The sequence below is a fragment of the Pelodiscus sinensis genome, chromosome 22 (assembly GCF_052426305.1).
Source record: "Pelodiscus sinensis isolate ZL-2025 chromosome 22, ASM5242630v1, whole genome shotgun sequence".
Taxonomy (NCBI): domain Eukaryota; kingdom Metazoa; phylum Chordata; order Testudines; family Trionychidae; genus Pelodiscus; species Pelodiscus sinensis.
In genome coordinates this window covers 25530245-25555241 of record NC_143073.1, presented here as the reverse complement: position 1 = coordinate 25555241, position 24997 = coordinate 25530245, and the positions used below count along the sequence as shown (strand labels likewise).

Here is a 24997-nt window from a genome sequence, read left to right as displayed (position 1 = left end):
CCCCAACCACTGGAGGTTGCCGGGCGCCAGGGGGCGTGGCTGTTCGCCCACCGGGCACCAGAGGGCGGGGACACTTGCGTGCCCTGGGTCAGGGCCCCCGCATAGGCGCGTGCCCGGGGGCGGGGCCCCTCCAAGTGCCACGTGCCTGGGGCCGGTGCCCCTCCCAAGTGCCACGTGCCCGGGGCCAGCGCCCCCTCCAAGCACCACGTGCCCAGAGCGCAGGCGGCCAATCCGCAGCGCTCCCGGGGCCGGCGCTCACCGTGCGCCATGCGCCCGGGGCCGGCTCCGGCACCATGCATTCACCATGTGCCCAGGGCCAGGCCAGCCCCGAGCACTTGGCAGGCGCACACAAATGACCCCGTGGGCGCCCGCAGGCACCGTGTTGGGGACCACTGGTCTAGACAGTATTTGGTCCTGCCGTGAGGGCAGGGGACTGGACGCGGTGACCTCTCAAGGTCCCTTCCAGTCCTAGTGTTCTCGGATTCGATGAGTCCTGTATTAAGGCTCCAAAGCTGGACTGAGACAGTCAGAGCACAGTGAGGCGCATTGGAAAAGAGAATCCCAGCTCTACGTACAAAACAAGGGGGGCGAGATTAGCTGTTACCGTCCGAGAGAGAGATCTCGGAGTCACCATGGACTCCCAGGGCAGACAGAGACCTCAGAGTCAAGTCCAGCCCCCTGCCCAAAGCAGGACAGACCCCAACTCAATCATCCCAGCCAGGGCTTTGTCCAGCCGGGACTGGAACACCCCTCGGGATGGAGATTCCACCCCCTCCCTAGGGAACCCAGCCCAGAGCTTCCCCACCCGCCTAGGGAAATCGTTTGTCCTAATCTCCAACCTAGACCTGCCCTTTGCAACTTGAGCCCCATTGCTCCTTGTTCTGCCTCCTGCCACCCCGGAGTGCTCTGAAAACATCTGCTGAAAATGCAGCAGCAGGCGACACTGGGACCTGGATGTCCAAGGCCTTCTTCAACTCTGCCCAGCATCCCACTCCATAGAACCCACTCTAACCACTAGGTCCCACTTCCCCCCCAGGCCCGGGGTAGGATGCAAGAGTCCCGCCCTTCATCGGCACGGCCCCAGGAACAGAACCCAGGAGTCCTGTCCCTGGCCATGTGACTGACCGCCTCCCTGGCAGGAAGGGAGGGAAGTGTGCCGGAGGGCAGCGGTGCCCAATGGGCAGGTCTGGCAGGGGGAAGGGGAGTCACAAGCCCTACCAGGAGCAACATGCCAATCTGTTAACAGGCTCTCTATCGCGTCACCGCAGGCACCTGATAAAAAGAGCGAGAGGCCGAGACAGCCCCGGCGGAACAGGGAACAGGGAGAGACTGGTCCAGCTTTTCCATAGCCGGCGCCTGCTTCACCCCGGCAAACTGAGATTTAAGGAGCGTTTGGTAAGTGATACCCCTCAGGCTGTGTGTGCTGTGACCACTAGACCGCGCTCTCCTTTGGAAACCGGGGATAGTAGCTGGGTGTCCTGGCTCTTAGCCATGCTACTTTAACCCGCTAGACCCTGCTCGGGAGTCCTGTTCCCAGCCCCTCCTGCTCTAACTGCTAGACCCCACTCCCCTTCCATTGGGGGCTGCGTCCTGGCTCTCAGCCCCATTCCTCCACCACACTGGCTGAGTATACAGGGAACTTTCTGCAGTCCAAAGCTCCCAGTTTAAGGGGGGCGGATAAGTGGGGGTTCCTAGAACTGCTGTCCTGGGTGGAACCCGACGCAGCCTGGCCAGCCCCAGCCTAGCAGGCGGAGGGCTGAGTTATTTCTTTGTCGGCTCCGTCCCCCTCTGGTCTCTGGTTCTCGCGGGTGATTCTCCTGCGTCCCCGGAGACACTCACCTTCCGCTGCAGCAGGCACGTGGGAGGGTTGCATCCGACCCCTCCCTGCGGGTGCACGGACACACCAGCCGCAGCGAGGCCGGAGGGGCGGCTCTCCCCAAGCTCTGTGGTTCCCCCGCCCGCCGACCGGCTCGCCCATGGCCAGTCCCTCTCCCGGTCTCGTTTCAGCCCGTCCAGGACAAATCCTGCAGCCGGAGACGGGGCCGACTCGCACCTAGCGGCTGCTCCCGGCACCATGCTGGCTTCTCTGGCCGCCTGCCTCCTCGCTGCTCTGCTGGCCACCGGTGAGTCGGGCTGATTTCCCAACATCTCCAATGGGCCCCCAGCTCCGAGCTGCCGGCTGGGGGACCGTGGGAACGAAGGCACCAAACCCAGCAGCAGACTAAGCCACTGGCGCTGGCTGAGGAGAGGGCTGGTCCCCACACAGGCCCCGTGGCGGTGGGTAAAACCATTGTGGCAATGGGACGAAATCTTTCTTATTTCCGTCACTAAAGACGTGTCTGGCCAGGGTGGGCAAGGTCCCAGAATCCGTCCAGGAGAGAGTCAGATGCCATTCAGCTGACAGGGCCAGCAGCCTGTGTCTCTATGCGTGGTGCACATCCACACACTCCCCGGTGCAGAGAACAAAATGTATTCCGCACATGGGTAGAACCATTGAGAGGCATGTGACCCTGTGCCCCTTGTGTTTGGGCTCAGAAACAAGCAGTACCAGAGATGAGAAGAGGGGAGTGTCCTGGTCAGGAATCTCCCCGGAAAGGAGATTTTCCCTGTGAGTTTGAAAGGTGACAGGTTATTTCCTTCTCAGGAGCTCAAGGCGAGCTCACGGGCATTTCTGCCAGGTGCCCAGCCAGGGTCAATGGGCCGTAGCTCTATTGAATCATAGATCATAGATCTGGAAGAGACCTCAGGAGTCATCAAGTCCAGCCCCCTGCTCTAGGCAGGACCAACCCAACTCAATCAACCCAGCCAGGGCTTTGACAAGCCGAGACTTAAACACCCCTAGGGATGGAGATTCCACCCCCGCCCTAGGGAACCCAGCCCAGTGCTTCCCCACCCGCCTAGTGAAATAGTTTTTCCTAATATCCAACCTAGACCTCCCCCCCTGTAACTTGAGTCTATTGCTCCTTGTTCTGCCATCCCTCAGTGCTGTGAACAGCCTCTCTCCAGCCTCTTTGGAACCCCCCTTCAGGGAGTTGCAGGCTGCTCTCAAATCCCCCCTCACGCTTCTCTTCTGCAGACTGAACAAACCCAAATCCCCCAGCCTCTCGTCACCGGTCATGTGCTCCAGCCCCCTAATCATTTTGGTTGCCCTTCACTGGACCCTCTCAAATGCATCCACGTCCTTTCTGTAGTGGGGGGCCCAGAACTGGACACAATACTCCAGATGTGGCCTCACCAGAGCCCAATAAAGGGGACCAATCACTTCTCTGGAACTGCTGGCAATGCTCCTCCTAATGCCCCTAATATGCCATTAGCCTTCTTGGCTACAAGGGCGCCCTGTTGACTCATCTCCAGCTTCTTGTCCACTGGACTCCCCAGGTCCTTTTCTGCAGAGCTGCTACGTACCCAGTCGGTCCCCAGCCTGTAACAATGTTTGGGATTCTTTTGTCCCAAGGGCAGGACTCTGCGCTTGTCCTTGTTGAACCTCATCAGATTTCTTTTGGACCCTGTCCCTGCCCTCCAGTGTATCTACCTCTCCCCTAGCTTAGTGTCATCTGCTAACTTGCTGAGGGTGCAATCCATCCCCTCAGCCAGGTCATTAATAAAGATATTGAACAAAACCGGCCCTAGAACCGAGCCTTGGGGCACTCCGCTAGAAACCAACAGCCATCCTGACATCAAGCCGTTGATCACTACCCGTTGGGCCCAGCCTTCTAGCCCTCTTACCGTCCATTTATCCAATCCACATTCCCTTAACTTGCTGGCAAGAATATTGTGGGAGACCGTAACAAAAGCCTTGCTAAAGTCCAGGAATATCACATCCACTGACTTCCCCACGTCTACAGAGCCAGTTACCTCGTCATAGAAGCTAATCAGATTGGTCAGGCACGACTTGCCCTTTGTGAATCTATGCTGACTATTCCTGATCACTTTCCCCTCTTCCAAGTGCTTCAAAATGGATTCCTTGAGGATCCCCTCCTTGATTTTTCCGGGGACTGGGGTGAGGCTGACTGGTCTGTAGTTCCCTAGATCGTCCTTGTTCCCTTTTTAAAGATGGGCACCACATTTCCCTTTTTTGAATCATCTGGGATCTCTCCCGATCTCCATGAGTTTTCAAAGATAAAGGCCAAAGGCTCCTCCATGACATTTGCCAACTCCCTCAGTGCCCCCGGATGCATTAAATCCAGACCCATGGATTTGTGGATTTGGTGCCAATGGCATCCGGGGGAAGCGAGGGGGGAAGACAGGGGGGGGAGGAGGGGACAAATCTAGACCCCTCATGGTCTCAGCCCTGAGGGTGACGGTAGCTCCCTTGGCTCAGTGCAGGACGGCTGGTAACATTACGTGTGTTCAAGGGAGTGCCGCGTTCCTCACAGTGTGCAGTGCAAACGTGAAAACTACCAGGACGTGGGCTGAGCCGCTGATAAAGAGAAACACTGCGGAGCTGAGTTCTGTGTATTTACCTTCTTATCTTTAAGACTTTGCTGGTCCCATGGGGAGGGGAGGACACGTGCGGTGTGTGTGTGTGTGTGTCTGTGTGTGTGTGTGTGTCTGTGTGTGTGTGTGATACACACACACTCCGTACACCTCTTTCGCACGGGGTGCAGGAAGGTGACTGACCGGCCCTCCCTGCTTGGCATGCTGTGCCCTGCATGTCTGGCTGGGCGCCCAGAACAGACCTGCCTTGCCTGGCCCCTGGTACTGTGTGTGTCTGAGACCAAACACATGGGGCACAGGATCACATGCAATGGTCGCTCTACATTTTTTCATCCGTATGTGGAATGAATTTTGTTCTGTGCACCAAGGAAGGTGTGGATGTGCACCACCCAGAGACACACAGGCTGCGGGCTGTGAGCACTCTGCTAATCAGCTGGGTGGCATTTGACTCTCTCATGGGCAGCCACCCAAGTGCCAGCTGACAGGGAGCACTGGTCACATGATACCCCCTCTGGGCTCACACCAGAATGTGGCCTTTCAGTACTGCGTGGGGACCGGGGGGAAGGGGGAATCCTGGCCCATGTCTGCAGAGCTCAGGCCTCCCTCCACCTCTTCCTCACCCCCCAATCCACTCCTGTCGTGTGGGCAGGAAGGGGTGTAACAAGGCAAGTGCTGGTTAGACATTACAGACAGCAGCAATTCTGGGCAGCCACGGCCCAGAACTGAGGATTCTTATCTTGGCATTTAAAACTAATAAAAGAAAGTTCTTCTTCACACAGCGTGTAGTCAACCTGTGGAACTCCTTGCCAGAGGAGGCTGTGAAGGCTAGGACTATAACAGAGTTTAAAGAGAAGTTAGATAATTTCATGGAGGTTAGGTCCATAAAAGGCTATTAGCCAGGGGATAGAAATGGTGTTCCTGGCCTCTGTTTGTCAGAGGCTGGAGAGGGATGGCAGGAGACAAATTGCTTGATCATTGTCTTCGGTCCACCCTCTCTGGGGCACCTGGTGCTGGCCACTGTCGGCAGACTGGCTACTGGGCTAGATGGACCTTTGGTCTGACCCAGTACGGCCATTCTTATGTTCTTATGAAAAAGTTCAGAAAAAGGCAACAAAATTGATGAGGGGCTTGGAACGGTGCCCTATGAAGAGAGATTAAAAAACCCTGGGACTTTTCACCTCAGAAAAGAGGAGACTAAGGGGGGGATATAAAATCTTGGCTGGTATGGAGAAAGCGAATAAGGAAAAGTTATTTACTTTTCCCCGTAACATAAGAACTAGGGGGCATCAAATGAAATGAATAGGTCGCAGGTTTAAAACAAACAAAAGGAAGTTTTTCTTCACACGGCGCATGGTCAACCTGTGGAACTCCTCGCCAGAGGATGTGATGAAGTCCAGGACTTTCCAAAAAGAGTTCCAAAAAGAGCTAGATAAAGACATGGAGGCTAGGTCCATCAATGGCTATTAGCGAGGCTGGGTAGGAATAGGGTCCCCAGCCTTTGTGTGCCAGAGGCTGGGAATGGATGACAGGGAGGAATTACTGGATAATTCCCTGTTCTGTTCCCTCCCTCTGGGGCAACAGGCATTGGCCACTGCAGTCAGACAGCACCCTGGGCTGGATGGGTCATTGCTCTGACCCAGTCTGGCTGTTCTGATGGTCTTAGGTATGTTGTTAGCCTTCACTGACAGGGTCCCCCAAAACAGCCTGGAGAGAATTCCTGTCTCACCAGACTGGCCAGCAAGAAGTCATACAAACAATTCCCCCTGGAACCCCAATTCCCCTGCATCACCCCCACTAGCCCCTCTTCTACGGATGTGTGGTTACGAAAACCAGTCTCGACAAATAACAGGTTCTTCTAGTCCCAAAGGACCAGCCGCAGCCTCAGGGCTGTATGTAACTCAGTTCCCACCCCAAAATTGCGCTGTTGTCAAGCCTTTGGCTAATTCCACACTGCGGAGCTTTTCCGGGATAGCGGCGGTATCTCGGAAAAGCTCTGCCGCTTCCAGGGAACGCATCCGCTTTTTCGGAGCAGTTTCCAAAAAAGCAGACACATTCTTTTAGCTTCTCTGTACTCCTCGTTGTATGGGGAATAAGGGGTGTTCCGAAAGAGAAGGTTTTTCCTACATTTGGCCCTGTGTAGATGGGCCAAATTTCAGAAAAGCCTCTTCCAAAAAAAAAAGTAAAAAAGAATATTCAAATGAAGGTTCACAATTTGCGTATCTTTTTTCAATGTAACTCTGCAGTCTAGACATAGCCTCAGGTATCTCAGATCTAAAGGTGTCTGGAAAGAAAGAAAGAAAGAAAGAAAGAAAGAAAGAAAGAAAGAAAGAAAGAAAGAAAGAAAGAAAGAAAGAAAGAAAGAAAGAAAGAAAGAAAGAAAGAAAGAAAGAAGAGATGGAGGACGGAGGGATGAAGGAAGGATGAAGGGAGGAAGGGAGAAGGGAGAAGGGAGGGAGGAATGGAGGAAGAATGAAGGGATGGAGGACGAAGGGAGGGAGTGAGGGAGTGAGGGAGGGAGGATGAAAGGAGGGAGGAAGGGAGAAAGGGAGGGAGGGAGGAAGGACGAAGGGAGGGAGGGAGGAAGGAAGGCTGAAGGGAGGAAGGGAGAAGGGAGTGAGGAATGGAGGAAGGACGAAGGGATGGAGGGAGGGAGGATGAAAGGAGGGAGGAAGGGAGAAGGGAGGGAGAAAGGGAGAGATGAATGGAGGAAGGAGGGAGGAAGGACGGAGGGAGGGAGGAGGGAGAAAGGGAGGGAGGGAGGGAGTTTGAATCATTACAAGAATCAGATACAACAATTGCAAAACTGGATGGAGCAAACTGCTGCCTTGAGTCAAGTCTCGGGCCCCTTTGTGTGGCTGCTCCCCAAGCTGTGTAAATCCACAGCCCTGAGACTCAAGCAGGAGCGAAGCTGGAGCAGGAATGGGGCAAACCGGTGGAGTCCTGGGGCCTTTGTGTCCCCCCGCCCCCTGGGAGGTGTCATTGCAGGAGCCGTCACGGCAAACCAGCTGCCCACGCCTGCCTCAGGGCTTGGGGCGGAGGTCGTGGCTCCCACGCTGGTCGGAGCGCCCCCAGATGGCAGGTGATGCAGGCAAGGAAAGGCACTGCCTTCCCCAGAACACGGATGTGGCCCTGCCCACGCTCCAGCCAGCCGGGAAGGCTGGGGTCGCAGTGTGGGGTCGGGGCCAGGGCTGCCTGGCTGCTCTGGGGGCTGGGGTGAGGGACCCCTGCACTCAATGCTGGTGGACAGGCGGTTGGGGAGCCGGGACTGGCCAGCAGCAGGACCCACCAGCACTGAGGGGGGGGGGGGGGAGATGGAAAAGAAGGGGCACTCGGCCTGGTTTTAGGAAAAAGCCGGGACAGCTGCAGGCGGCTTCACGACGGGACCGTCCCTTTAAAAACGGGGTGTCTGGTCCTCTCCTCTGCTTCCCCAGGGGCCGGCCTGCAGTGCGAGGTGTGCGCCTCGACAGGACAGAACTGCACGGGCAAACTGCAGCCCTGCCCCGCCGGGCAAGACTCCTGCGGCACCGTCCTCACCGAAGTCACGCTGGGTAGGTGGGCTGGGGGTGGCGCCGGAGGGGGAGCCCGGGCGCCTGGACTCTGCCCTGTGCTTCCCTGGGGCCGGAGCAGGGTGGGTGGGTGCAGACAGGCCGTGGCTGGGTGCCTGGACTCCTGGGGCAATGTTCGATTCCTGTCCCGGCAAAGGGGGGAAGAGACAAAGCCGGAGCCTCCCTCCCACAGCTCCGGGGCCTGCACGGTGGCAGAGCCGGAGCCAGAACCGGGGCGGGGAGCTCGGGGAAGCGGCTCCGGGATTCCAAATGACCCGGTGGCTGCAGCTGTGTCCCCTGGGGCTACCCTGGGGAATCTGCCCAGGTGACGAGCCAGCCCGGGGCCCACTAGGGATGGGATGGGACAAAGCCAGTGCAGCAGTGGGAGGCACCCGAGTCAGCCAATAGGAAATGCCGAGGAGACGGGTGTGGCCTAAGCCCCGCCCCTCACTCAGAGTCCCGCCCTATGTCTGTGCCAGATTCTGGAAGGGAGGAGTCTGGACCAATTGGCCCCAGAGGCCAGGAGTTCAGCTGGGCCAGGGGGAGCCAAGTTCAAATCCCCACATGGCCCAGATAAGGCTGGGGACTTGGGCCTGGATCGCTCCCCTCCTGCCTGGTGCCCGCTCCCGGGGTGGGTCCCTCTGGCTCCCGGGGTGACGCCCGCTGTATGGAATAGTTACACATTCCCTGCCCACGATCTCCCCCACCCACTGGGCTCCTGGGCATCTGGGGGGCAGCCCCCATCTCCTTCCACCGGGGCTTTGTGCAGGGCGTGAGCTGGTGGGCACGCTCTCAGACAGTCCTCGGATCAGGCCCTGCAGGGGATGTTGGCAGGGGACGCCTGGTCTGGGAATCCTGCCGCAGTTACGGGCCAAGCTGGACCCACGGTGGTGGGATTTCCAGCCCTGCCCATACTCTTTGGAGGAAACTTTGGCAAGAGAAGGACTTTATGGGCAGGAGATTCGGGGCCCCCAGGGGTTGGGGGGAGCTGGAGGATCGAAATGCTGGAGTTAGGGGGCTGAAATCATTCGGCTGGCCCTGTGGGCCCTCGGGTGAGTCACTGCCCCGCTCCGTGCCTCAGTTTCCCCAGGGGAGAGGACGGCAGGTGGCTCAGGGTCCGTGGTGATGGGGCGGGAGTGGAAGGGGGGTAAATCCCAGACATCTCCCCCCATGCAGTAGGGGTGAAGATCCTGATGGTTAACAAGGGCTGCGTGACGTCCAGCCAGTGCAAAGCCGGCCTCGTCTCTGCAAATTTTGGGAATGAAGTGGCATCACGGACGGCCATCGCCTGCTGCGTGGAAGACGCCTGCAGAACAGTCAACTTCACAAGTAAATCTCCCCTCCCTGCTGCTCCTCCTCCAGCCCTCGGCCTCTCCCGCTGCCTGGAACCTCCCCCTGCCCCGTTCACTTCCCCAGCCTGCTCCTCCTGCCCTGCAGGGGGCGTCCCATTGAGTAACACCACGCCCCTGCCTTGGTGGCAGATCTGGGGCTCCCTGCTGCAAACCTCTGCCCTGCTTCCCCCTTCCTCAGAGCTGCAGCGCCCCCTGCAGGGGCATCCAGGGCTGAGCGGTGCAGCCCCCAGCTGCTCTCCTTACTCCGACGCCCCCTGGGGCTCGTCCCCTGAACTGACTGCGTTTGCCCCCCCCATTCCCAGTGCCTCCGGCTGACACCACCCTGAACGGCCTGCACTGCTGCGGCTGCTTTGCTCTGACCACGGAGCAGTGCCTTGAAGATCCGATCAAGTGTACTGGAGCCGAGACCCAATGCATCGACGCTGTGGGGACCATCTCAGCCGGTATCTTCTGTCCATCTGTTCTGGGTTGTTTTTCCCCCCATAGGGAGAAAGCTAGAGGGTGGGTGTGGAGGACGCTAGGTAAAGGGGACACCTGAGTCTCTTCCCAGTGCTGGCCTCCACTTGTCTTTAGTTCAGTTTCTAGCCCCTTTATGGTGGGGTCTGGTTTAATGTTGTGGGAGCCCCTGGAATGCTGGGCACAACCCAGACCCCTAGCTAAGATAAGGGACCCATGGTATGCTGGGCACTGAAACTCATAGGGAGATATAGTCCATGCCACAAATATCCTGCAATCTGTGTAGGCAAAGTGAGAATCATTTCTCCCCCATTTTAGAGGTAGGTAAACTGAGGCACTAAGAAGTGCTTTGACTTACCCACATAGGTAGGCTATGGAAGGGCTGGGAATTGATCCTAGTTTTGTGAAGTCTTATCATGATACCTTCATTCACCGCAAGGCCAGCCTGCTTTGAGATCCCACTCCTGCCACTAGCACTGAGTTGCTGCTTTGTAGACGACCAGTGGGGTGACTACAGCTCTGATCCAATCCAAGTGTTGCTGGTGGGCTCTAGACTGGAGCTGAAAGTGACTTGCTCAAGAACACACAGTGACTCTGTGTCAAAGGGGGTGGGCACCCAGGGCCAGACCAGCTGGCGGGAGCAGAGCAAATGGGAGGCTGTGGGGGAACGTGGAAGGGCCTGGATGAGCGGGAGGCTATTTTGTCCTGCTCCAACTTGAGGAATGGAGCTGCGCCCCTGAGAAGCCCCTGCTTCCTCTCCCCCCAACAGGTGGCTCCCCAGTGGAGATGGTCATGAAGGGCTGCGTTACCGCTTCCATGTGCACCCACTTAAAAGAAGATTTCTGGACCTTCGCAGGCATCAGTTCCAACCTCACCACAGACAACTGCACAGAAGCCTCTGGTGCAGGGGGCATGGGCCCAGGGGCAGCCGGGCTCCTCCTGCCGGCCCTCGCTGGCCTCCTCCTGCTGAAACTTCACCCCTGATTCCCTCTGCCCCCGTGCAACGGCGACACTGCACTCACATACACCCCGCAGCCTGGGGCAGCTGCTCTCCAGCCCCAGGGCTTCTCGGCTCCTAGATGGAGTCAAGTTCCCCTGAGGTGGCTGCACTGAATAAACCACGGAGAGCAAACCTGTTGGGATGTTTATGTATTTTATTTACAGCGGGGAAGACATTGAATGTCGTGAGTGGGGCATGAAGGAGCCAGTTCAGAACGTCAGAGGTCGCCGCCTCTCCATAAAGATCTCTTGGCACTGGAAAAGGTTCAGAAAAGGGCAACACAAATGGTGAAGGGTTTGGAACAAGTCTCATATGCAGAGAGATTAAAACGACGGGGACTTTTCAGCTTAGAAAAGAGGAGACTAAGGGGGGATATGAGAGAAGTCTATAAAGTCAGAGTGGTGTGGAAGAAGTGAAGAAGGGAAAGTTGTTTACTTACTCCCACAATATAAGAACTAGGGGGCACCAAATGAAATAAAGAGGCAGCAGGTTTCAAACAAACCAAAGGAGGTTTTTCTTTACTCAGCCCAGAGTCAACTTGTGGAACTCCTTGCCTGAGGAGGCGGTGAAGGCTAGAACTTTAACAGGGATCAGAAAAGAGCTAAATAGATTCATGGAAGTTAGGTCCATCAATGGCTATTAGCCAGGATGGGTAGGAATGGTCCCTGGCCTCTGTTTCTGTGGAGGTGGGTGACAGGGGAGGGATCACGTGAGGATTACCTGTTGTGATCCCTCCCTCTGGGGCATCTGGTATTGGCCACTGTTGGCAGACAGGATACTGGGTTAGATGGACCATTGGTCTGACCCAGTTTGGCCGTTCTTATATTCTTAGGGGCCTCAGCTAGTCCTGTGTCAGGCCTCTGCAAGTGACACAACTAGAAGTTCCCAGGCCAGGTGTACCTCACAGCAATTTAGAACAGACCCGTTTCTGTTCCTGTCTTCCTCTCTGGGCTTTTGGCAGAAAGAGGTTTAGGGTTTGTCCCTAAACATCTTTCTAATGGCTGCCAATGACCCCATCCTCTAGGAATTTACCCAGTTTTTTGAATCCTCCTGATATTTTTGCCCAACCCCACATCCCCTGGCAATGAGTTCCACAGATTAATTGTGCACTGTTGGGGAAACAGGTATGATCTCTGTTGGGGAAACAGGTATGATGGCAAAAGACCAGCTTGGCTTAACAAGGAGATCTTGCACGATCTCAAAATAAAAAAGGAGTCATATAAAAAATGGAAACTAGGACAACTAACAAAGGATGAATATAGGCAAGCAACACGGGAATGCAGGGGCAAGATTAGAAAGGAAAAGGCACAAAATGAGATCAAACTAGCTACAGGCATAAAGGGAAACAAGAAGACTTTTTATAAATACATTAAAAGCAAGAGGAAGACCAAGGACAGGGTAGGCCCACTGCTTAGTGAGGAGGGAGAAGCAGTAACAGGAAACTTGGAAATGGCGGAGATGCTCAATGACTTCTTTGTTTCGGTCTTCACCGAGAAGTCTGGAGGTGTGCCTAACGTAGTGAATACAAGCAGAGAGAGGGTAAGTTTAGAAGATAGGATACACAAAGAACAAGTTAAAAGTCACTTAGGAAAGTTAGATGTCAGCAAGTCACCAGGTCCTGATGAAATGCATCCCAGGATACTCAAGGAGCTGATAGAGGAGGTATCTGAGCCTTTAGCTATGATCTTTGAAAAATCATGTCAGACAGGGGAGATTCCAGAAGACTGGAAAAGGGCAAATATTGTGCCCATCTATAAAAAGGGGAATAAGAACAACCCAGGAAACTATAGACCGGTCAGTTTAACGTCTGTCCCAGGGAAGATAATGGAGCAGGTAATTAAGGAAATCCTATGCAAACACTTGGAAGGTAATAAAGTGATAGGGAATAGCCAGCATGGGTTTGTGAAGAACAAGTCATGCCAAACTAATCTGATAGCTTTCTTTGATAGGATAACGAGCCTTGTGGATAAGGGAGAAGCGGTGGATGTCATATACCTAGACTTTAGTAAGACATTTGATACGGTCTCGCATGATATTCTTATTGATAAACTAGGCAAATATAACTTAGATAGGGCCACGATAAGGTGGGTGCATAATTGGCTGGATAACCGTAGTCAGAGAGTTGTTGTTAACGGTTCTAAATCCTGCTGGAAAGGGATAACAAGTGGAGTTCCTCAAGGGTCTGTTTTGGGACCCGTACTGTTCAATATCTTCATCAATGATGTAGATATTGGGATAGAGAGTACGCTTATTAAGTTTGCAGATGATACCAAACTGGGTGGGGTTGCGACTTCTTTGGAGGATAGGGACATAATTCAAAATGACCTTAGCAAGTTAGAGAAATGGTCAGAGGTAAACAGGATGAGGTTTAATAAAGAGAAATGCAAAGTGCTCCACTTAGGAAGGAACAATCAGTTCCATACATACAAGATGGGAAGCGACTGTCTAGGAAGGAGCATGGCGGAAAGGGATCTAGGGGTCATAGTGGACCACAAGTTGAATATGAGTCAACAGTGTGATGCTGTTGCAAAAAAAGCAAATAGGATTCTAGGTTGTATCAACAGGTGTGTTGTAAGCAAAACTCGTGAAGTCATTCTGCCGCTCTACTCTGCACTAGTTAGGCCTCAGCTGGAGTACTGTGTCCAGTTCTGGGCACCACATTTCAAGAAAGATGTGGAGAAATTGGAAAGGGTACAGAGAAGAGCGACAAGAATGATTAAAGGTCTAGAGAACATGACCTATGAAGCCAGGCTTCATGAACTGGGCTTGTTTAGTTTGGAAAAAAGAAGATTAAGGGGGGACATGATAGCGGTTTTCAAATATCTAAAAGGGTGTCACAAGGAGGAAGGAGAAAATTTGTTCCTCTTGGTTTCTGAGGACAGGACAAGGAGTAATGGGCTTAAAGTGCAGCAGGGGAGGTTTAGGTTGGACATTAGGAAAAACTTCCTGCCTGTCAGGGTGGTCAAACACTGGGATAAGTTGCCTGGGGAGATTGTGGAATCCCCATCTCTGGAGATATTTAAAAGCAGGTTGGACAGACACCTGCCAGGGATGGTCTAGATCAGGGGTTCCCAACCTTTTTCGGTCCCCAAACCCCCTTGGCTTTTAGTAAAACTTCCCGTACCCCCTATTCAATATGAAAGGAAATAAATTCTAGACTCTAGAATCCACAACTTTTCTCACTAACATTACTACTGTGGGAATATTTCAATTAGGAGAACGTAGTTATTTACCAAATATTCTCTGTCCCCCTGACAAGCTTCTCGTACCCCCTGGGGGTACGCATACCCCAGGTCGGGAACCCCGGGTCTAGATGGTGCTTGGTCCTGCCGTGAAGGTGGAAGACTGGACTTGAGGTCCCTTCCAGTTCTACCATGTGGGCTCCTCGGGGTTTTATCTGGCTGGATGACATCAGGGAGGAAAGATGGCAGTGGCCGTTTTTGCTATTAAATATCCGGGCCTGGCCTGGCTTGGAGCCTCCTGCTCTGTTGTTATCTGTGCTAGAGTCGGTGGCCCTGTTACACCCGGCGCCCCTTGCTCAGAAATGCGAATTCTGTTCATAACAGGGCATTGTCCAGGCTAGAGAAAGGCAAGTGTTTGCTCTGGAGCATGGGTGCGCGGCTCACCCCAGGTCGGCCACCCTGGCCGGATACAGACACGTGCGGTGGGTCTAGATGAGCAGGTACAACTCGCTTCCCAAGCCAGGAGCGACCAAGGACCGCGCGGCGGGCGAGTGCCGGTCCCCCCAAGCCCTGTGCTGCCAGGAGAGCTAGTGAAGGGGGAGGGGGAGAGACAGAAGGGGGCATGAGGGGAAGGGATTTCAAATCCTGCTTGGAAAAAAACTCTGGCTTGCCTGATGCTGTTAATGCCTGTTGAGCTTCATGAGTGTTTTGGGCAAAGGATGCCGGAGGAGGGGGATGAATGAAACCAACTTGCCCCCCCATGTTTACTATCCTGGGGGCCAGGACAGTCCCAGTCTCCCCTCCTATGAGGCAGTGCGGAGGACAGATGCCCGCAATCCCAGGCAGAGCAAAGCAGCTCTGTACTTGCAGCAATGGGGGGACTCGCCTCCTCCCCCCCACATACACCCCTTGCCTCGGTTTACCCCTCAGCCACCAGCAAAGTGCCCCCAAGGCCTTCCCTCCTATTCTCCCGACACTGCTGCCCACAGCGGGTGCCAGGCTGGGAGCAACCAGCATTGGGGGGGAGGGATCCAAGCAAGCAGGGTCTCCTGCTGCCGACCAAGCCCCACCCTGCAGAGGTGGGTTTCCACCCCCATTTGGGGCGTGGCTTGTACTGAGCATGCTCAGTAACACTTCTGAAGCCTCTGCCCTCAGTCTATCACCCAGGCTGTCACTCCCCTCCCCCACCAAGGCATGCACAGGTCAGCCCCCTCCTCCCAAAATCTGAAATGGCCCCACTAGGCCCCCAACTCTACACTACCCATGGTGCCCTGGCAACCAGACAGCCAGGCCAGTCACTCTCCAGGGCTGGAGTAAGAGTGAGCCCAGCCCACCAGCCATCTCTTTTATACCGCCCTCCTGGGCTCTGATTGGCTGCCACAAGGCCTCTCCTGATTGGCCCCTCGCCACAGCCCCCTCTCAGGGATCTTTTAACCCTTTGCCTGCCTGGCATGGGGAGGCCTCTTGGTACAGGGACTCCGTGGAGAGGCTCCGGGAAGGGCGTCTCCGTGCCGCCTAGAAACGCCCCGCAGCCGGCAGGGCTGCCCGCGTCGCAGTCAGTGGGTGGGGTCCCAGATGCTTTCACAAAAAATACTGAACCAAAAAAAAAAAAAAGGAAGGAAGGAAGGAAGTGACCAGGGCTGAAATGCCGTCACAGCCCTTTTAATTCCCGGGCGGCTCCCCAGCCGCTCCCCCGCCCCCGCCAGGCGCTGATCGGGAATCAGGGGACTCAGCCCCAAATGCTCAGGGGCTGGAAGTGACGCCCGGGCTCCCAGACCCCCCTCCGTCCCCCGCTGGGCTGCACCCGCTCCCGCACCGGGGGGCCCAGCGCGTTCCCAACGGGCCTGCCCTGCAGGTGGCCCTGCAGCAGGGGGCGCTCCAGGAGCGCGAGGTGGAACGTGGCTGTGGGGGCAATAACGGGAGATTCTCTGCTGAGCTGGCTGGAGTCAGCCCGGCCCTGGGGTCTCCTCGGGGGTGCAGCGCCCGGCCCGGGCTGCCTCGTTACACCACTCGATGCGGGGGAGGGGAGAGGGGGATGCATCAGCAGGAGGAGCCCGGCGGGTTGCACAGCTGTGCTGACCGTTCTGGAGGCTACTCTGCATCTGGCCCCAGTTAGATCTGCAGGGAGCTGATCAGTGTGAGGGGTGCAGCTCTCTACCTGGAGATGGATAAGGACACAACCGCCTGCCTGGCCTCAGATCTGCCTCTGGGCGCCCCATGCTCAGTGCTGGTGGAAGCGGTGGGATCTCAGAGACAGGTGGTTTGTAGTGTGTTAAAGCCCATCCTCCAAAGAGCCTGCAATCTGCAAGCAAAGTGGGGAATCATTCTCCCCAGTTAAGTGGTGGGGAAACTGAGGCAGGGAATGGTACCGGGACTGGCCCAAACTCACACAAAGAGGTTGTGGCGGAGCTGGGAACTGAAGCTAGTTTCGCAGAACCCATCTTGGTGTGTGAACGGACAATGAAGCCACCGTTCTTTGAGATCCCACCTCTGCCACCAACATTGAGCAGCTGCTTTGCAAGAGCCTGACCCAATCTGGGTGTCATGAGGGGCTTCTAGAGGGGGCGGCAGGTGAATTGTTCAGGGACCCACGGTCAGTGCATGTAAAGGAGAAGGGGGAGGCCACGCGGGGCCAGATAGGCCGTGGGGTAAGGGGGAACAGAGCCGAAGGGGAGCTAGGGGCTGTGGGCGGCCGACGTGGGGCTCCCAGAGGCAGATCTGAGGAGAGGGAGCCCTTAGATGTGTGTGCCAGGGGCGGAAACTTGAGGTGTGGAGGGAACTTTCACAGCACAATTGTGAAGGCCCAGGGGTGGCAGCTGCCGGGGCCTGGCCAGTAGCTGGAGGTAGGGCGCTGGGATGCCACTGGTGCCGCGCTCTGGGGGCAGGCACAGGGAGTAGCTGGAAGCCAGCTGGGAGCATGGGTGAGTTTAGCTGCAGGCTGGTCTTCACCGTCTCGGGCCCCAGGCGGTTTAACCACCCTCTGGAGAGGCCGTTTGGCAGTTTCCTGCAGGAGAAGAGCCGGATGGCGCAAGGCAGGTCCCTCCGCAGCGCCGAGACCGGGCACACATGCCCCTCCCCCTTCCAGGAAGAGGCCCAGCACCCCGAGTTCCCGTCTGGGGTGTGGACACAGCTCCCCACCCCCCTCCGCTCCACTCCGCTTGCAAAACGGTGTCCAATGCGGTGCGGCCGGAGCAATGGCTGGGGGGAGAAGGGGGGCTCGGACCCTGGGCCAGGCCTCCCGGGGGTCAGACGCCGCAGCGGGGCCCCGCACTGTGGGCGAGTGACACCCAGCACATCCCGTGTCCTTTCTGGAGAGTCCCCAGGAGTCCCAGATCCGCCCCCCGCTCTGGGGAACCCTGGAGACCTGACTGCCTGTCCCAACCCCCCCCCTGCTCGATGTGGGGCCACTGCTCCCCCAGGGCTCGAACCCAGGAATCCTGCCACCCCCACCCCTGCTCCAACCACTGCACCTCGCTCCCCCAGAAGCCGGCTGTTCAGCAACCCGCCCTTAGCCAGGCAGGAATAGAACCCAGGCGTCCTGCTGCCCCACCCATTGGGGGCCCCCCTCCCGCCAGGGCCCCCAGCCCCACGGCCGAAAGGAGCCGAGGATTCGATGTCCCTGTGAGTTTCTCTGCAGGAAGCAGGGAACGTTTCTCAATCTGCTCATCCGTGCGCATTGTGTCACCGGGGGGGGGGGCGGAAGAGGGGGAGGGCTGACCAGGAGACTTGACACGCACCCAGCCCCACACAAGCGTCGTCACTCGGTGCGCTGGCCACAGCCCGTCTCTGAGGAGGGGACAGACATCGGCGCCTTTGCCCGTAACGACCCCCCAAACGTTACTCAGCCGAGCCCTGAGGGGTTCTGGTAAGTGACACCTTTTCGTCTCCTGGGGCTCTAACTCCTACACCCCACTGCCCTCCGCCAGCAGGAATAGAGCCCAGGAATCCGGGAGCTCAGCCCCCCAACCTGACGCTGAGACCCCACTCCCTTCCCACAGCAGGGCTAGAACCCAGCATGCAGAATCCCAGCCCCCCCACGCTAACTCCTAGACTCCACTGCCCTCCCACAGCAGGGCTAGAACCCAGCATACAGAATCCCAGCCCCCACGCGCTAACTCCTAGACTCCACTGCCCTCCCACAGCAGGGCTAGAACCCAGGAGTCCTGCCACTCCCATACCCCTGCTCTAACCACTGCACCTCGCTTCCCCACAGGCCGGCTCTTCAGCGACCCGCCTTGAGCCAGCCGGGAATAGACCCCAGGCATCCTACTGCCCCAGCCATTGGGGGCTCCCCTCCCGCCAGGACCCCCACCCCCACGGCCGAAAGGAGCCGCGGATTCGCCCTCCCTGTGGGTTTCTCTTCAGGAAGCATGAAACATTTCTCAATCTGCTCATCCATCCACATTGTGTCACCGGGGGGGGGGGGGGGGGGAGGGCTGGCCACGGGACTTGACACGCACCGAGCCCCACACAAGCGTAGGTGCCCCAGCTCCAGCCTGTCTCTGGGGCGGGGACAGGCACTGGCTCCTCTGCCCGTCACCACCCGTCTGCTCCCCAAAGGTTACTAAGCCGAGCCCTGAGACCATCCGGTAAGTGACACCCGCTGCTCGCCTGGGGCACTAACTCCTACACCCCACTGCCCTCCCCTAGCAGGAACAGACCCCAGGGATTCGGGATCCCAGTCCCCCTGCGCTAACTCCTACACTCCACTGCCCTCCCCTAGCAGGAATAGACCCCAGGGATTCGGGATCCCAGTCCCCCCTGTGCTAACTCCTACACCCCACTGCCCTCCCCTAGCAGGAATAGACCCCAGGGATTCGGGATCCCAGTCCCCCCTGTGCTAACTCCTACACCCCACTGCCCTCCCCTAGCAGGAATAGAACCCAGGGATTCGGGATCCCAGTCCCCCTGCGCTAACTCCTACACCCCACTGCCCTCCCCTAGCAGGAATAGACCCCAGGGATTCGGGATCCCAGTCCCCCCCTGTGCTAACTCCTACACCACACTGCCCTCCCCTAGCAGGAATAGACCCCAGGGATTCAGGATCCCAGTCCCCCCTGTGCTAACTCCTACACCTCACTGCCCTCCCCTAGCAGGAATAGACCCCAGGGATTCGGGATCCCGGTCGCCCCTGCGCTAACTCCTACACTCCACTGCCCTCCCCTAGTAGGAATAGACCCCAGGGATTCAGGATCCCAGTCCCCCCTGCGCTAACTCCTACACCCCACTGCCCTCCCCTAGCAGGAATAGACCCCAGGGATTCAGGATCCCAGTCCCCCCTGCGCTAACTCCTACACCTCACTGCCCTCCCCTAGCAGGAACAGACCCCAGGGATTCTGGATCCCAGTCCCCCCTGCGCTAACTCCTACACCCCACTGCCCTCCCCTGCCAGGGATTCGGGATCCCTGTCCCCTGAAAACAGCAGGGGGAGAACCCAGGAGTCCTGCCCCCCCCTTCTTCAACTACTAGGCCCTACTGCTCTGCTGGCGCCAGCAGCGGAGCCCAGCCGGGTGCCCCGTCTCTCTCCCTGGGCCGTGCAGAGCAGCCGCCTGGTCGTGCTCCTCTCGGTCTCCCAGTCTTGGGGCTGGGCTCTCAGAGTCGAAGGCGTTTGCCGGTCCAGACTCGCCGGGTCAGTGTCGGGCTCTGGCTTCGGGAGGGGGGTGGGGGGGAAGCCTCCAGCTCTGCAGGGGCCGAGGGGCAGCTGCCCCAGAACTGTGGCAAAGGGCTCGGGGGTTCCCCCCGTGCTGCCGTCCGGCTCCCGCCTGGGCAGCCTCTGACTGATCCCGTTCCAGCCTGTCTAGGACCGATCCCCCGGCTGCCCCAGCGCCCAGCGGCTGCTCCTGGCACCATGAAGGCTCCTCTGGCCGCCTGCCTCCTCGCTGCTCTGCTGGCCACGGGTGAGTGGGGCTGGTTCCCCGGCGGCCCCAGCTCCCAGCTGCCTGCCGGGGGCCCTGGGCATGGAACCGAGCAGCAGGCACCGAGCCAGGGGCTCAGCCGGGGTGTTGGGGGGACAGTGGGTGAGGGGCAGGAGTGACACAGCTCCCAGGGCAATGGAGCAGGGCCTAGCCATTGTCAGTAGGCCAGGGTGCCAGTGGGGCAGGGCCTAGCCAGTGGGGCAGGGTGCAAGTGGGGCAGAGCCTAGTCATTGGGGCAGGGCCTACCCAATGCGGTAGGGCCTAGCCAGTGGGGCAGGGTGCAAGTGGGGCAGGGCCTAGCTAGTGGGGCAGGGTGCGAGTGGGGCAGGGCCTAGCCAGTGGGGCAGGGTGCGAGTGGGGCAAGGCCTAGCCAGTGGTGCAGGGTGCCAGTGGGGCAGGGCCTAGCCAGTGGTGCAGGGTGCCAGTGGGGCAGGGCCTAGCCAGTGGGGCAGGGTGCGAGTGGGGCAAGGCCTAGCCAGTGGGGTAGGGCCTAGCCAGTGGAGCAGGGTGCCTGTGGGGCAGGGCCTAGCCAGTGGGGCAAGGTGCCAGTGGGGCAGGGTGCCAGTGGGACAGGACCTAACATTGTCAGTGGGGCCCTGCCCTGGAGCAACACCAGCACCCGCCCGCTGGGGTCTCCTCTGGGGCTGGTGATGGGGAACCCCCTGGGGGCCCCCAATCTGAGCGGCCCGGGGCGGGAGGGGCCCAGCCACCGAGCAGTGTGGAGTGCCTGGAGCCCACTGGGGGCAGGAGCAAAGAGGCAGCGCGGAGCAGGGGGGACCCGGGCGTGGGGCCGGGTGCTCCCCTGGGGGGCCCAGCGGGGGGCTCACGCTCCCTCCCTCCCCAGGGGCCGGCCTGCGGTGCGAGGTTTGCTCTGGGCCCGAGGAGGACTGTAGCGGCGACCAGAAGAACTGCCCCGCTGGGAAAGACTCGTGCGCCGCCGCGCAGATAGAAACGACCAGGGGTAGGTGACGGGGCCGTGGAGGGGGCGGGACCTGGGACACCTGGGCCCCCCCTCGGCCCAGCGGTTAAGCAGTCGCCGATGCCAGCCAATGGGAAAGGCCGCAGAGACGGTTGTGGCCGGAGCCCCGCCCCTCCCCCGGAGGTGGTTCAGCCTAGCCCCCCACTCTGCTGGGCTGGGCAGCGGGGACCCCTCGCCGGGTGCCGGGTCAGAGCTGGGCCAGTGGGGAGCCCAGTTCAAATCCCCCTTCAGCCGGAGTTGGGAGGCAACTTGAGCCCAATCTCCCCCCTACACCCTGATTCTCCCCTTCAAATGGGGAGCCCCCAACCCACTGGGCTGCTGGGTCCATTGGGGCACCCCCCACATCCCCTCCCCGGCCGGGCTCTGCGCAGGGCCCGATGCGGGGAGAGCGCCCCCAGGGGTCCCCTGGATCAGGCCCCCAGGGGTCATCGGCAGGGGACCCCTCGTCTGGGAATCCCGCGGGAGGCACGGGCTGAGCTGGGAACTTTGGCAACTGAAGTATTTTAGGGGCAGGAGATTCGGGGGCCCCCCATGTTCAGTGGCAGCGTTAGGCCCTAAATGCTGGAATTCAGGAGAGAAATTGCTTGGTCTGGCCTCTTGGAACTTCGAGCGAGTCACATCCCTGCCCCGTGCCTCAGTTTCCCCAGGGAGAGGACGGTGGATGGCTCAGGCCTGTCAATAAGAAGAGGATGTTGATGGGATGGGAATGGGAATGGGAGGAGGTTAAATCTCAGGCGTTTCCTCTCACGCAGGGCGAGAGAGAAACCAGACCTCTCACAAGGGCTGTATGAGCTCCCGCGAGTGCAACGCCGGACCCATCTTCATGACTTTTGGGAAGGGGAAGACAAAAAGAGCGATCATCGCCTGCTGCCAGGTGGACGGCTGCTCCCCAGACGTGGCTAAAGGTACAGCGCCCTGTCCCCGCCCCCGTCTCTGCACCTCCTGCTTCCTGGGACCTCCCCGCCCCCGTCCTCCCTTCAATGGGGCGCCCCATTGAATAACACAGAGCCCGGGATGGGTGGCAGGTGGGGGAAGGGCTCTAGGCAGGCACCAGGTGTGAGCCTCCCCAACTGCTCTCCCTGCCCTGATGCCCCGTGGGGCTCGTCCCCCGAGCTGACTGTGTTTGCCCCCCACCCCACCCCGTTCCCAGTGCCCTCGCTAGACACCAAACCCAATGGCCGGCGCTGTCGTGGCTGCTACAGTCTACCCCCCGAGCAGTGTCATGAAGAGACCATCGACTGTGTGGGAGCTGAGACCAAATGCATCGAAGTCTCTGGAACCACAAAAGCTGGTAACTTCCATGAACTTTTTTGGGGGGGATTTTCCTTGGCCGTTTCCCTCCCTCTGCCCCCCGTAGGGCAGAAGCCAGACACCGGGTGGGGCCCATTAGAGAAAGGTGTCGTCAGCAGATCAGGACACTAGGCCTCCGTGCCTCTGGACTGACCTCGCACCCGGGTCTTCCCTCCTCGTGCCTCTCGCTCTCCACCCGACCTCATCAGTGCAGGGCCTGGCTCAACACAGGGGGCCCTGGCCATGCTGGGCCCTGCCCTCACAGGAACTGAGCCATGCTAGGCACTACAGGCTTGCAGGGAGGTATTGCCCATGCCCCAATGAGCTTGCAGTCTGAGTCAGCAAGGTGGGGAAACGCTCCCCAGTTAAAAAGTGGGGAAACTGAGGCAGGGAATGGTGCCAGGACTAGCCCCAACTCACACAAGAAGGTTGTGGTTGAGCTGGGAACTGATGCTAGTTTTGCAGAGTCCCCTTATGGCGCTTTAACGCACGACAAAGCCTCCGTTCTTCGAGATCCCACCGCTGCCACCAACACTGAGCTGCTGCTCTGCAAGAGTCCGACCCAGTACAGGTGTCCTCAGTGAATGGGGGAGGCAGGTGACTTGAAGGACACCCCATGCATGCATGGGAAGGAGAAGGGGGAGGCCATGGCAAGCCAGACCAGCGAGAGGGAGCAGAGCTGAAGGGGAGATGGAGGCTGGGGAAGGCCGACGGGGGACGTGGGGCCCAGAGGCAGATCTGAGCCAGGCAGGCTCCTGTGTCCTAGTCCATCCCCAGGAAGAGAGCTGCACCCCTCACACTGATCATCTTCCCCCCGCCCTTTTCCCACGCAGGTGGGACTGCCCGAAAGGCCATCATGAAGGGCTGTGTGACCCCGGCCGCCTGCACCTATATCACAGAAGGACAGGGGCCCTTTGCGGGGATCAATGCTGATCCAGCCGATGTCAAATGCACAGAAGCCTCCAGTGTGATCAGCAGAGCCGTGCGCCCCGCCGGGGTCCTGCTTCCTGCCCTCGCCGGCCTCCTCCTGCTGATGCTCCGCTCCTGAACCCACCCCCCCAAAACGCTGGAGCACCGCCCACACCGGGCCCCCTGCTGCCCGCATTAGCCCCTCTCTGCTGCTCTCCCCCAGGGGCCCTGGCCCCAGCCGGATTCGCTCCCCCTGTGCAACGTGCTGCTTAATAAAACAAATGGGAGAGCAAATTCTTTGAGACTTGGGTCTTGATTGTGTGCGCGTGGGGGGGAGGGGCATTGATGAAGTGGGCGGGGCTGTGAAGAAGCCAATTAGTCTGAGCGTGGTGTAACAAGGCAGCCCAGCTGATGCCCTCTCCAGCCCTGGAGAAGTTGGCAGTAGCTGCCCATCTGCTCCAGGAGCAGGGGTAGGAGGGCGAAAGTAGCCGGTGTGGGTGAGGCATTTCCCCACAATCCCAGGCTTCAGAGTCTGGTCTCTCCCAACCAAACCACAAAGTTGGGGGCACAGCCCAGAGCTCTGTGAAGGCTCAGTCATGGGGACCTAACACAGCCCCCCAGGGAAAACAGCCCCCATGGGACCAGAACCCCAGACCGATCCGTCTGACTCGGTCAAAAAGCTTTATACAGAGCTCGTTAGGACACCAGGCGCATTCCCCCCTTATCAGTGAATTAGAGGCAATTCTTGTCCCCCTGCCCGGTTACAATTATTTACACTGGGTCCATTGATCAACCAAAGCGCTTGTATTAAATATCAAGAGCAGATCTCAGTGGCTGCAGGCGATGGCAGCCAGATCAAAGTTAGTTACTAAGCGCAATAAAACAAACTGCACCCGCCCAGCCTCGTGCGCTCAGAACACCTGGTGCAAATTCTAATTTCTCACCCTCCTCCCGACTTCAGGCAAAGTCCGTTTCGGGCCAGCGCGGATCTTTCGGGCCTGCGTCCAGCACCGCGCATCTCCATCGCTGCCGCTCGAGTTCTTTAGTTTCCAGCTGTTTGCAGGTATCCTCGAGGACCTGGGAGCCGGCTGTGAAGCTAGATTAAGACAAACAGGCTATGTCTGCACTCGCGGCTTCTTGCGCGAGTAATATGCAAATGAGGCTAAGCGTGGAATATTGCCGAGCCTCATTTGCATACCTAACGAGCCACCATTGTTTTCAGAAGAGGCTCCTGCGCAAGAAGGAGCATCTACACTGGCCCTTCTTGCGCGAGAAAAACCCTCTTGCCGTTACACCTAGTACTTTTCAGGAAGAACGGCCTTGCGCAAGAGGGCTTTTCTCACGTAAGAAGGGGCAGTGTAGATGCTCCTTCTTGCGCAAGAGCCTCTTCTGAAAAAAATGGTGGCTCGTTAGGTATGCAAATGAGGCTCGGCGATATTCCACTCTGAGCCTCATTTGCATATTACTCGTGCAAGAAGCCGTGAGTGTAGACATAGGCCCAGTGTTTGCTTCCCATCCCTTCAGTTGCATTTCCCCAGGGGGAGAAGTCTGTTCCCCATCACACACCCCTCCCCGGGTGGAAAAGCACAACCTTCAAGGTGGATTCCAGCTCTAGAGGACTCAGGCTACCTCTAGCTGGCAGGCTTCCTTCGGAAGACGCTTTTCTGGAACAACTTCGTCCCAAAGAGCGTCTACATGCCAAAAGTGCAAAGAATAAGCGATGCGCATTTTTGAAGGCGCGTCCACACTGAACGGACACGACATCGCATTTCGGTTGTGATGAGTATGGATTCAGTGGTCACGAGGGCACTGCTGTTAGTTCCTGGAGGCCTCCTCTTTTGAAAAGACTCCCTGTCCCCCGTCCACATGCGTTTTTGGAAAAAAAGCTTCCTCCTCCTAGAAGGAGGTTCACCGCGGTCAGAAACCCCCCGC

General features: G+C 58.1%; 2 protein-coding genes across 6 annotated transcripts; both read left to right on the top strand.

The window, feature by feature from the left end:
* Positions 1-1257: 1257 nt before the first annotated feature.
* On the top strand, positions 1258-11021 carry LOC142819535 (phospholipase A2 inhibitor gamma subunit B-like). 3 transcript variants are annotated; one of them, XM_075907399.2, is made up of 6 exons: positions 1258-1395; positions 2008-2123; positions 7869-7985; positions 9159-9311; positions 9637-9777; positions 10560-11018. In XM_075907399.2, exons 2-6 carry the CDS (start codon positions 2075-2077, stop codon positions 10772-10774), a joined length of 675 nt encoding a protein of 224 aa, XP_075763514.2. In that variant the 5' UTR covers positions 1258-1395; positions 2008-2074; the 3' UTR covers positions 10775-11018. The 3 variants fall into 3 exon arrangements, with proteins under 3 accessions (XP_075763514.2, XP_075763515.2, XP_075763513.1); XM_075907400.2 differs by lacking the exons at positions 1258-1395; positions 2008-2123 and adding an exon at positions 7237-7516 and having other exon boundaries at positions 10560-11015; XM_075907398.2 differs by lacking the exons at positions 1258-1395; positions 2008-2123; positions 7869-7985 and adding an exon at positions 8139-8307 and having other exon boundaries at positions 10560-11021.
* A 6657-nt stretch (positions 11022-17678) lies between these two features.
* LOC112545390 (phospholipase A2 inhibitor NAI-like) lies at positions 17679-23359 on the top strand. 3 transcript variants are annotated; one of them, XM_075907357.2, is made up of 7 exons: positions 17693-17837; positions 18186-18321; positions 19765-19869; positions 20732-20848; positions 21619-21771; positions 22017-22157; positions 22990-23359. In XM_075907357.2, exons 3-7 carry the CDS (start codon positions 19821-19823, stop codon positions 23202-23204), a joined length of 675 nt encoding a protein of 224 aa, XP_075763472.2. In that variant the 5' UTR covers positions 17693-17837; positions 18186-18321; positions 19765-19820; the 3' UTR covers positions 23205-23359. The 3 variants fall into 3 exon arrangements, with proteins under 3 accessions (XP_075763471.2, XP_075763472.2, XP_075763473.2); XM_075907356.2 differs by lacking the exon at positions 18186-18321 and having other exon boundaries at positions 17679-17837; XM_075907358.2 differs by lacking the exons at positions 17693-17837; positions 18186-18321 and adding an exon at positions 18433-18561.
* The last annotated feature ends 1638 nt before the right edge of the window (positions 23360-24997 follow it).

Coding starts and splice junctions, on each gene's coding strand:
- LOC112545390 (XM_075907356.2), top strand. CDS start 19,821: ATGAAGGCTCCTCTGGCCGCCTGCCTCCTCGCTGCTCTGCTGGCCACG. Junction 21,772..22,016: donor CTCCCCAGACGTGGCTAAAG/GTACAGCGCCCT, acceptor CCCCGTTCCCAG/TGCCCTCGCTAGACACCAAA. Junction 22,158..22,989: donor CTCTGGAACCACAAAAGCTG/GTAACTTCCATG, acceptor TTTCCCACGCAG/GTGGGACTGCCCGAAAGGCC.
- LOC142819535 (XM_075907400.2), top strand. CDS start 7,357: ATGGGGCAAACCGGTGGAGTCCTGGGGCCTTTGTGTCCCCCCGCCCCC. Junction 7,517..7,868: donor GGAGCGCCCCCAGATGGCAG/GTGATGCAGGCA, acceptor CTGCTTCCCCAG/GGGCCGGCCTGCAGTGCGAG. Junction 9,312..9,636: donor CAGAACAGTCAACTTCACAA/GTAAATCTCCCC, acceptor CCCCATTCCCAG/TGCCTCCGGCTGACACCACC.